At 41.8% G+C, this 11,116-nt stretch overlaps 1 protein-coding gene across 1 annotated transcript; it reads right to left on the bottom strand.

Moving 5' to 3' along the window:
- Window positions 1-8,080: 8,080 nt before the first annotated feature.
- Window positions 8,081-9,946, bottom strand: LOC131910751 (transcription factor SOX-5-like). The gene is made up of 2 exons (XM_059262638.1): window positions 8,980-9,946; window positions 8,081-8,829 (listed from the first exon to the last, which is right to left on the bottom strand). The coding sequence occupies exons 1-2, from the start codon at window positions 9,944-9,946 to the stop codon at window positions 8,099-8,101; spliced, it is 1,698 nt and encodes a 565-aa protein (XP_059118621.1). The 3' UTR covers window positions 8,081-8,098.
- Between the last annotated feature and the right edge of the window lie 1,170 nt (window positions 9,947-11,116).

Below are 11,116 nucleotides of genomic sequence, written 5' to 3'. Positions count from 1 at the left end.
TTAGCACTAAACACGTGTACACAAGACCAACATTAACTAGACTCAGTATGTATGTACTTACTAATATATACATATATAATGTTTATATATATTACTTATGTATACACATATGAATATGTGTTAAAGAAGAGGTCTTGAATTTGACAGAGGGTAGGGGTATACAGGAGGAGCTGGAGGGGAAAGAGGAAGGTGTAAAATGATGTAAATATAGTATTCATGTATGAAATTCTTAAAAAATAAAAAATTAAGATATGACAAGCAGAATTTGTTAGGAAGCCTCAAGGAAGATGTTGTGCGATATCAACCACACAGAGCAAAATGTTTCTCAATGCTCCAGGCTATGGTTGACAAACAGCAGGATACAGGGCTAAGTGGGAACCCAGGGCAGATGTTCAAATCTTTCCTCCACTCATCTCACTGAACTGGGCTTCCCATCTCCCTTTGCTCAGCCACAGAGACAGATTGGGAATCCCAAAATACAAAAGAAGCTTAGGAACCTGCTAAGTTCTACAGAGGAATGACAATGTGGGAAGGAGGGGCCCAGAGCAGGAAGGAAGGAGCTTTGTGATAAAGACTGGTCTACTCAGAACCCTGCACTGCTGGGAGATGGTAGGGAAGGCACCTGTGGCCTGGCAGTCAGTATTGTCAGCTGAATAAAGCTACATTTACCCAGGATGGTTAGACATTGAGGGGAAAAGATGGTTAACGAGAAGTCTCTGGAAAAGAAGTGTATACTTTTAAGATTTTATTTCAACTAACACATTACAGCCTATTAGTTTGCCTGCAAATTGGATACCTACATCCCATCTACATGCATAAAACTAAAAGTCTCTATTTTTCAGCCCTACTTTCAAATCTTTTCAAATGAGATGAGAATGCAGCTACGTGTGGTGCCATCTAAGGAAAGTTTCATTCTCCTCTTTTCCTCTTGTCTCCCAACCACTTAGTATAAGTCACAGACATCTGATTGAACACTGAGAGCTTTTGCTTCAGTGCTAGGAGAGAACACAGGGCTTTGCCCATGGTCAACAGGAGCTATAACACTAAAACACACTCCCAGGCTTTGACCATCCCTTTTAAATAACTTGGTCTTTTGATTTTTCCAACTAATTTAACTTGGTTTTATGACGATACTGCTCTATTTTCTTTTAGTTGCACATTTTATTAACTTATATAATATCTAATTAGGTCAGAGAGGCAAAGTAGCAAGCAGGCTCTCCGATGGCATTTTTACCATTAACCCAGAATGAGCTGCTAAGATGAAAAGCAAATGGCAGAGTGCATATCCCACAGAGGACTGAGGATACTGGAAGGGAAAGCATAACCTTGGGGGCGTCCAGGGCAGTCTGAGCCCCCTAGATCTTCATTCAATGTAGCAGACTGAGAGGGAAATGCAAGGACATCCCAGGAAGATATCCTCCTGTGTGTGTGTGTGTGTGTGTGTGTGTGTGTGTGTGTGTGTGTGTGTGTGTGTGTGTGTGTTTCATCCCTCTGCCACCATGTTGGGGGAAAGGACACCATTTTCACTGTAGGACAGAAATGGAAGGACTCTGGAACATCACCAGCAGACCCCTAGAGTATGGGCAAAGTCCAGAGTGTAGAACTCTGTTCTGTTGGTGGAAGATCATTTCAAATTATACCTTCTTGTCCCAGGCCTATTTGAGCAGTCTGAGAAGAGAGTTAGGTAAAATACTGAGGCTGAGAGAGGGAAACAGTTGAAGAGGCTGCACCTCTGAGGAGATGTGGCCAGGGTGGAGAGGTGCTAATTAAAGGGACAGATTGCAGGAGCTACCCCACCCCCTTTTGTTCCTTGGACTTAGATGTGGTACCTGGGGCCTCAGTAACCATTTTGAATCTATTAAGTAGTGAGTATGATTATAAAAACATACCTGCTTAGGCTAAAAGGATTCATTCCTTGATGGAACTGTTCAGTACTGAAAGATAAGAGCAAATTTTGCAATGAGGGAAGATGAATGTGTTTGGTTCAAGGCCATGTTTTAAATATTCATGAATAAAAAACATTCATAATTAATAACATTCATCTCCAAATATATTTTTACCTAAACTGAAGTATATCTAGATTTAAAAGCCCCCCTATATTACTGTGTAGCATATTTAGGTGGATTACGTTAGTGATGTAATAGCCCCTGATACAGTACTGGAAGGTTCTATACACACTACCAGAGGAAAAAGCAATCACCAGTTTCCCTGGCTGTGAACCCTGTGAGCTACAACAGTAACCTACCTCTCTGGAAAGACGTGACTACAATGCAATAGTGACACAAAGGTCCTGAGAGAAAGTAAACCACTTTCTGACCGGATTGAAGACCTACTCCACAGATGGAACCCACACCTGGCAGTTACTTGAGTCAAGAGCCAGTGGCCACACAGATATCATAGGCCCTAGGGGAGAATATATTGCTATTATTCTGCTAATGGAGCATAACATTAACCAACTCCTAATGACTTCTTATTATACATATAGATTAGTAAATCTCTCAGCCCTCATGAAATCTTTTTTGCAATACATAGCTGACCCACATAGAGACCCACAACTGGTCAAGGCATCTATTTTTCAGATCATGTCTGTCCTAACTCTAAGAATATAAGATTAAAATAGGGAATGTCTTAATTGTTAGAGCTTTGTGACATAATAGGAAGCATGGCTTTCTTCAGCTTTGTCTTTTTTCTTTAGTTTGTTTTGGCCACGTGGTATTCTTTGTGGTTCCATGTGTGCTAGATAGCTTTATGTCAACACAAGCTAGAGTTGTCTGGAAGGAGGGAAATTCAATTTAAAAAATGCCTCCTTAAAAATCTGGTTGTACAAAAAGGGATTTTCTTAATTAATGATTGAAGTAGGAAGGGCCCAGGCCATTATGAGTGGTGCCATCCCTGGGCTGGTGGTCCTGGAGTCTGTAAGAAAGCAGGCTGAGCAAGCAAATGGGAGTAAGCCAGTAAGCAGCAAAAAATCCCCACCCCCTTCACCCCCCACCCCCCACCCCCGCCATGGCCTCTGCATCAGCTCCTGCTCCTCCAGGTTACTGCCTTGTTTGAGTTCCTGTCCTGACTTCCTTCAATGATGAACAGCAGTGCTGTGAAAATAAAGCCTAATATACCCTTTCCTCCCTAAGTTGCTTCAGGCATGGTATTTTGTTGCAGCAATAGAAACCCTAAGATACTATATTAATTTTAGAAGGAAATAGTTTTCTATTTTTGTTTGATAAGTATTGCATTGATTGTACACATTGCTTTGAGTAGTATGGACATTTGAATATTAAAAATCTTTTGATCCACAAACCTGGGACATCTTTCAATTTGTTTCCAACTACAATTTCATTGGTGTTTTCCAGTTTCTGTGTATGAGTCTTGAAATGCTTTAACTAATTTATTCCTTGGCATTTTATTTTTTTAATCCTATCAAAAGTGGGATTGTTTTCTTTTTTTCCTTCCTGGGTAGTTCATTGTGAGTTCTCTGATGTTTATTTTTATATTGTATGGCTTTGAAAAATTTGGCTATTATTTTTAACAGATATGTGTGTTCTTTAGAGTTTTCTACATATAAGAGCATGCCATTTGCAAACAGATATATTTATTTTTTTATTTCCTGTTTCACTGTCCCTTATTTCTAATACTTGCCTGGTTCTCTGTCTAGCCTTTCCAGTATTATTCTATAGAAAGGACAACCCGTCTTAGGAAAAAACCTTCCAGTTGTTTGCTGTGGAACATATTAACCTTGGGTTTTTCAAATACGTTTTTAACAGTTCTTTTCTACTCTTAGTTAAGAGTTTTTATCATGAAAGTATCTTGAATTTAACCAAATTTTTGCATCTATTAAAATAAGCATATGATTAATCCTCCATTCTGCTAATGTGAAATATCATTTTAATTGATATTTGTGTGTTGAACCACAGTTGTACTTCTAAGATAAATCCCACCTTACTATGAGGTATGACCATAAGGATAGATATATGACCCTTTAAACACAATAGAAACCCATACATATAGTCAGCAGGTCTTTGACAAAAATGCTAAGAATATGCAATAGAAAAATATATGCATTCAACAGATGCTGTGGAGAAAACCAGACACCCACATGCAAAAGCCTTAACGAGGACCTTCTCCTTCAACTATCCTTAAAAAATACAACTCCAAATAGACTAAAGACCTTAACACAAAACCTGAGACTTCAAAACCCCTAAAAGAAAACATAAGGGAACCATAACTTATCTTGGCAATGATTTCTTTGTTTGCTTGCTTGATTGTTTTTGAGATTGTAATTACAACGTTTCTCCATTTCCTTTCTTCCCTCCAAACCCTCCCATATACTTCTCCCCACTATCCTTCAAATTCATGACACTAAAAGCAAAAGAAATAAGTGCCATGTTACCAAATTAAAATGCTTCTGCTAGCAAAGTGTAAAACAACAGAGGAAAAGGCAGCCTATGGAAAGGGAGGATATATTTGTACATATATATGTATATATATGTACACATATATGTATATATATGTACACACATATATGTATATATATGTACACACACATACACACACACACACACACACACACACACACACATATATATATATGTATCTGAGGGGTTAATTCCCAAGAAATGTAGGGGAAAAACACCTGTAACTCAATAGCAAGTATTTCTCTAAACATTTACAAGTGATCAAACAGAAATATTCAATATCACTGACCTCTGGAGAAATGCAAATCAGATCTATCTGGTGTCACCAAACAGTTGTTAGGATGAACACTATCCTAACAGAAACCAACAGACAATGAAGCAGGTGCTAAGTGTTGATGAAATTGTAGGGAAATCAGGGCACTGTATACCACTGATGGGAATGAAAGACACTAAAGGGGTTATGAAAATCAGTCAATCAATTGAAACCAGGGTCTCAAAGAGGTAACTGTATATCCAAATAATAACTAAGATATAAAAGCAACCTAAAAGTCTACTGAAGGATGAATGGATAAAGGCAAAATGAATACTAGTTAGCTTGTAAAAGAAGGTCATCTTGTAATATGCAGCAAGATGGATGAATCTTGAAGATGTAATGCATAGGAAAATAAATCAGTTGTAAGAGGACAATTACAGGACTCCCACTGGTATGAGATATTCAGAGCAGCTCAGCTTATAAAAGCAGAATGTAGAATCATGGTTACCAGGGTCTCAAGATGAGAGAAATGGAGACTTGCAGTCAACAGATATAAAGATCCAGTTCTAGAAGATGGATAAGAACAGCAATATTAGAATTAAACACTATTTTCAAGGGCGCATGGATTGCCCAATGATGGAGAAATGGATGAGATCTACACGAGCAAGCCGGGGCTGAGGTAAGGTAATGGGGGGCAAGGGACAGAGGATGAGAGCTTAGAAGAGTGGGAGGTTCGAGCTGAAATGGGAACAGAGTAGGAGAGCAAGGAAAGAGATACCATGATAAATGAAGACACCATGAGAATAGGAAGAAGCAGAATGCTAGGAAGGTTCCCAGGAATCCACAAGGATGACTGCACCATAGACTACTGGCAATAGTTAAGAGGGTGCCTATGCTGGCCAACTCCGGTAATCAGATGGCTGAATACCCTAACTGTCATCATAGAACCCTCATCCAGTGACTGAAGGAATCAGATGCAAAAATCCACAGCCGGGTCCCAGGCAGAGCTCTAGGAGTCCGATCAATGAGAGGAGGAATTCTATGAGCAAGAGATAGCGAGCCCATGATTGGAAAAAGTACAAAGACAACTAGCCAAACTAGTGGAAACACATGAACTGTGGACCAATAGCTGAGGAGCCCCCATGGTACTGGACTAGACTCTCTGGATAAGTGAGACAGTTGTTTAGCTTGAACTGTTCAGGGGGCCCCAGGCAATGGGATCGGGACCTGTTCCTAGTACATGAGGCGGCTTTTTGGAACCTAGTGCCTATAGTGAGATACTTTGTGCAGCCTTGGTTCAGGGAGGAGGGGCTTGGACCTTCCTCAACTGAATGTACTAGGCTCTGCTGACTCCCCATGGGAGACCTTGCCTTGGAGGAGGTAGGAAAGGGGGATGGGTTAGGGGAAATGCTGGGGGGCGGGAGGAGGGAAGACAGGGGAGTCTGTGGTTGGTATGTAAAATGAATAGAAAATCTCTTAATTTAAAAAAAAAACTAAAAAAAAGAATTTAACACTATTCTCACAAAAACACAAAAAGAAACAGAAGAAGTATGCCTCAATAATGAGGGATTTCCTTAAAAAACAAGAAAGAGAAAGAGGAAGGGAAGGAGGGAGAAAGGGAAAAATATTGATGATTGGATATGAGAAGTTATAAGATACTAGTTAGGAAAAGTTTTCGAAAGCACAGCACAAATGTCCTTGTACCAATAGATCTCCAGAGAAACCAGGAATGTTGAGCACACAGGATTGTCTTTTCAAAGTAATGGGCATGAAAACTGTAGTGGTTGATGTTCTAAATATTGGGGCAGGAATATTAGTAATAACTTAGTAATACAGTTCTTGCCTAGTGTACGCAATCGATCCCCAATACACATATACACACCTATTGTCATCTTCCTGAAACGGTTGAAAGTCAGCTTTTCAGAGAGTTAAGATTTGAGAGATTATTTTCTTCTTCATGGTTTTCTGATTTTTTTCCAAATATTTTACCATAAGAATAATTTATTTAAAATCACAGGGAAAAATCTATTTAAAAGAGGCCTAGAAGTACAACATGAGAAAGGACAAAATAATCTTTCATGTATTTGAATTAAGTTGGTAAGGAGTGGAAGGCTGTAAAAATCTTGTCAGGTTTCTGTGAATGGATTGTTAAAGAAATGAAGCATTGGAGTTAATATCAAATTCTCTGCATAAAAAGAGTTAATATTTTTATGCCCTGTGGTACTCAGAGACCAGCATTATACAATGCATCTATGTATATATTAACAACTTAATTTTCTCTGTTCCCCTGATCCAATCCCCTAGTCTTGTCCCTAGTGCTAGAACTGCAATGGAACACCAGCTGCAGCCTTCCCTTGTCCCTCCCTACATCTCCTATGGATCCCCACAGACCATCCCCCAACTTGTTGCTTTGTCCCAGACCCCAACTGCAGCAGGCACTCCCTGCTAACCCAAGAGCAGCTCCTCCCAGGGCAACAAGTAGTGTGAATACAGACACACAACTTTCCTACTTCTCCCTGAGATCCACTCACACACTCACACATCACCCCATCTAATCACCAACTTTGTATATATTGTTTCTCCCTTTCCTCCCATCCCCAAACCTGCTTTCTCCAATGCTTCACATTACCTAACCTCCAGCAGTATTAGGCATTTCCTGAGCAGGCCAGGAAAACAGGCAACATACAGCCACCACACCCTCTAAAAATCCAAAAAGGAAACAAAACCCAGAAAACAAAGCATCCACTCAACAAAGATAAATCTAGAAACCAGCTGCTAGACCTATAATCATCCCAAACCCAGATGGCCTAGTCTCCAGTGTAAGAACATAATCAATACTAGCCATGGCAATATGTCTCCACTAGAGCCTACCTATCTGACTACAACAGGCCCTGAATATTCCAACACAACTAAAGGACAAGAAAAAGATTTTAAAACCAACTATGTGAAGATGATAGATGTCCTTATAGAGGAAGTGAATAAATTCCTTGAAGAAAGCCAAGAAAACACCAACAGTTGAAGGAAACAAATAATGCTGTTCATGACCTGAAAATGGAAATAGAAGCAATAAAGAAAAAATGAAACTGAGGGAATTCTGGAAAGAAAAAATTTAGAAATTTGAACAGGAGCTACAGAGGCAAGGTTCATCAACAAAACATAATAGATGAAAGACAGAATCTCAGATGTTGAAGATATGATAGAAGACTGGATACATCAGCTGATGTCCCAACTATTTAAGACTAACAGTTAAAATAACAGTCAGTGTATGAGAAAGTTAATGTGTTTGGCCACTGGCAAGGACGGACCAGCTAGGCCTTCTTTAAGTCCTCAGCTCACCGCAGTCTGTTGGCCCTTATCAGTTGGCTTGTCCTGCAATATGGCTTTTGCTGTCACTCCCATAATCTACATTGGGTCATCTTCTTCCTCATCATACTCATCCGTAAATCTCTCCGTTGATGTCCTCAGCTTGGATTTCCTCTTTGATATGAGGCTCCTCTCCCTTCACACCGTAAGTGCTCTGAATCACGGGCAATCCAGGCTCTGGGCTGCTGGACACACTTGAGTGCTCTGGGGGCAGGTGAGGGGATGGCATTCCTGCCATGGCGATGGCTCCAGGGTACACAGCTCTGGCAGTTGCAATGGGAATCTGTGCTTGTTGCCCGACATTGAAGTACTGTCGCATTTCCTGCCTCCGGTTCCGCATGATGGCCTTGTACTCCCCGATGCGCAGCTTCTTGCCATCCACCAGGCAGGTGCACTTCGGCCTGGGCTTGTACTTATAATCTGGGTACTTCTCCAGGTGCTGTTTGCTGAGGCGGGCCTGCTCTTCGTAATATGGCTGTTTCTTTAGGTTGGTCATAGCTTTCCAGCGAGATCCCAATAACTTGCTGATGTTGGAATTGTGCGTGTCAGGAAAAGCCTGAAGGATTTTCCTCCGTTCATCTTTCGCCCACACCATGAAGGCATTCATCGGACGCTTTATATGGGGCTCGTTGCTGCCACGTCCCCGAGATTCCCTGTAAATTCTTGACTCTGAAACTTCGGCGCTTCCGTCGGAGTCTCCACTCATATTGAAATCCATCGTGCCATGGATAAATTTCCTTTCTTCGTTCGGTTTAACTGCCAGCTGCTGAGTCAGACTCTCCAGTGTTGTTTTTTTCTTGTCTGTCCGGCAGTTGTTGAGACCTATGCTGTTCACTACAGCCACCTTCCCGTCCAGCGCCTGCTGCGCCTGCCTGAGCTGCTCCTACATCTGGCGAGCTTCTTGGATTACCTTGGTGACAGCATCATGGTCATTTAAATAACCTATTGTGCTAACTCTTGCTGGGGCAGAGGCTTTGAGGGGGCCCACCTCACTGTTTATTCTCAGAGCTGGCATGTGGGGAGAGGTGGGTGATGTGGGTGATTTGCCATCAGAGGTATTGGGTTTAGCTGATAGGTTCAGTGGCTGGGCCACTTCATCCTGCAGCTGGAGTGGGCCTAAGCCTGGTGTCACTGCAGCAGCAGCTGCCATGGTGGTTGGGATCAGCTTAACAGGGTAAGGGTCACTACACCCAGCCTTGTAGCGGAAACCAGGAGGAAGGAGGAATCCTTGTTGCGCAGCTACAGCAAGGGTCCGCTGGTCAGGAGGGAACACGGGGATCATCAGTGGCGGCAGCTGACCTTGAACCTGGATCTGTTGTTGAAGCAAGTTGATTTTGTGTTGTTGCTGCAGAAGCTGCTGCTGCTGCCTCGCGATCTGTTCCTGCTGCTGCTTGGCCAGCTCCATCTGCTGGCGCTGTTTCTTTATCTGAGATGAAGCCAGTTTCTTCTGCTCATCATTGGCAGCCAGGAATTGCTCTGGAAGACTGGTCAGCTGGTTGATCATCCCCATGAGCTGCCGTTCCTTCTCAGCAAGGCTCTCTGGAGTCCCTTTTATTTTTCCAAAGTTCCCTGATCCCATTGCCAGGAGCTTGTCTTTCCAGTCCTTTGAGAGTAGCTTTTCAATACTGGGGGTATCTTCCGGCTCATTCTTAATTAGTTCTTCCATCTTCCTCTGCTTTAAGGTGTCCACCACATCTGCTAAGCTGCCCTTGCGCCGCTCCGGAGTCCCCAGGGCTGTGCTCGATACGGATTCGCCGCTCTGTCGCCTACTTTCTTCTGCCTTCTGAGGTGAGGTAGATGAGTTGTACGGGGCCAATGAAGACATAACTTTATTGCCATCGACTTCATGTAAGGGATGGTGGAAGGCTGGGAGCCCCTCGCTCTCCTCCTCTTCCACTTTCTGTCTGCCTGTCACCATGGCTACCTCTCCATCTGTCTCCCCATACGGAGAGGCTGGTCACTTGGAAGACATCCTCGCCAGTTTCTCAGCTGATTTTGTTTCCTTAGACTGGAAGCCTCTCAGTCTTCATCCCGAAAATTTAATAAAGAAAAAAAAAGTAATATCTCCCTGCATCCTATCAGAGCAGCATGGATTAAGGATGGATATCTACAACAGAAAGCTTACAAACACATGGAAACTGAATAATTCTCTATTAAATGGTAAATGGGTCAATACAGAAATAAAGAAATTAAAGACTATCTAGAATTCAATGAAAATGAATATATATCATACTCAAAGTAGATGTACCTCAACAGAAGAATGGATAAGAAAATGTGGTACATTTATACAATGGAATATTACTAAACTGTTTTTAAAAAAAATGACATTAAATTTTCAGACAAAAATTTGTCTGGGAGCTAGCCACTGTGTCTGTGTAGCTCCAGGAAGATGATCCAGAAGAAACACGATGATGCTTTCTTCAGGCAAACAATATGTACTCACCACAAATACATCCTTCTGTAAGATGCCAGAGACTGTGTAAGACCCAGCACATAGAGTAAGACAACTTACAGACACAGACTTGGGTCAGAGAAGCTTCTTTTCTCAGAAGACAGTAGTCAATGGAGAGATACATAACTACCCAAAGTGCTGAGACTAGGAAATAGAGTGCCCAGATCTAAATGAGACATGTATGTTAATCCCACTACCACCTCGATACAGGGAACATTGCAGAAGAGGAAACAGAAGGAATACAAAACTCAAAGGTTATCGGGGCAGTGCTGGGAAATGCTGCCTTTTCCACATGACTACTCTAACATACTCATGAACTCACAGCAGCTGTAACATATAAGACCTATACAATATCATGCCAGCCAAAACTCCAGCATCAATGGGTGGATGATTTTCAGCCCCACTCAGTAACTTCTGGAAGTGGATACTTGCTGATGTAGCAAGAATTAAGAGCATAGAATTACCATGCTCCTATGGATGGGCCCATACCCATGTACATAAGGGTAGCACTAACTGGACTTACTTAGTGGGTTATTAATGAGAGGGGGAAGAGGAGAGAGAGAGGAAGAGAGGGAGGAAGAGAAGGAATGAGGAAGAGAGAGATAAAATTGAAAGGAGGCATGCTGAGGAAAATGG

The sequence above is a fragment of the Peromyscus eremicus genome, chromosome 5, assembly GCF_949786415.1.
Source record: "Peromyscus eremicus chromosome 5, PerEre_H2_v1, whole genome shotgun sequence".
NCBI classification, from domain to species: Eukaryota; Metazoa; Chordata; class Mammalia; order Rodentia; family Cricetidae; genus Peromyscus; species Peromyscus eremicus.
Note: the sequence above shows the minus strand (reverse complement) of the source record. Positions and strands in the feature narration are given on the sequence as shown.

Bases quoted from the DNA above. Each gene is read 5' to 3' on its own strand.
- LOC131910751 (XM_059262638.1), bottom strand. From the start codon at position 9,946: ATGGTGACAGGCAGACAGAAAGTGGAAGAGGAGGAGAGCGAGGGGCTC. The intron at 8,830-8,979 runs GCACAATAGGTT...ACTGCCGGACAG, and splicing joins CTCTGCCCCAGCAAGAGTTA to ACAAGAAAAAAACAACACTG.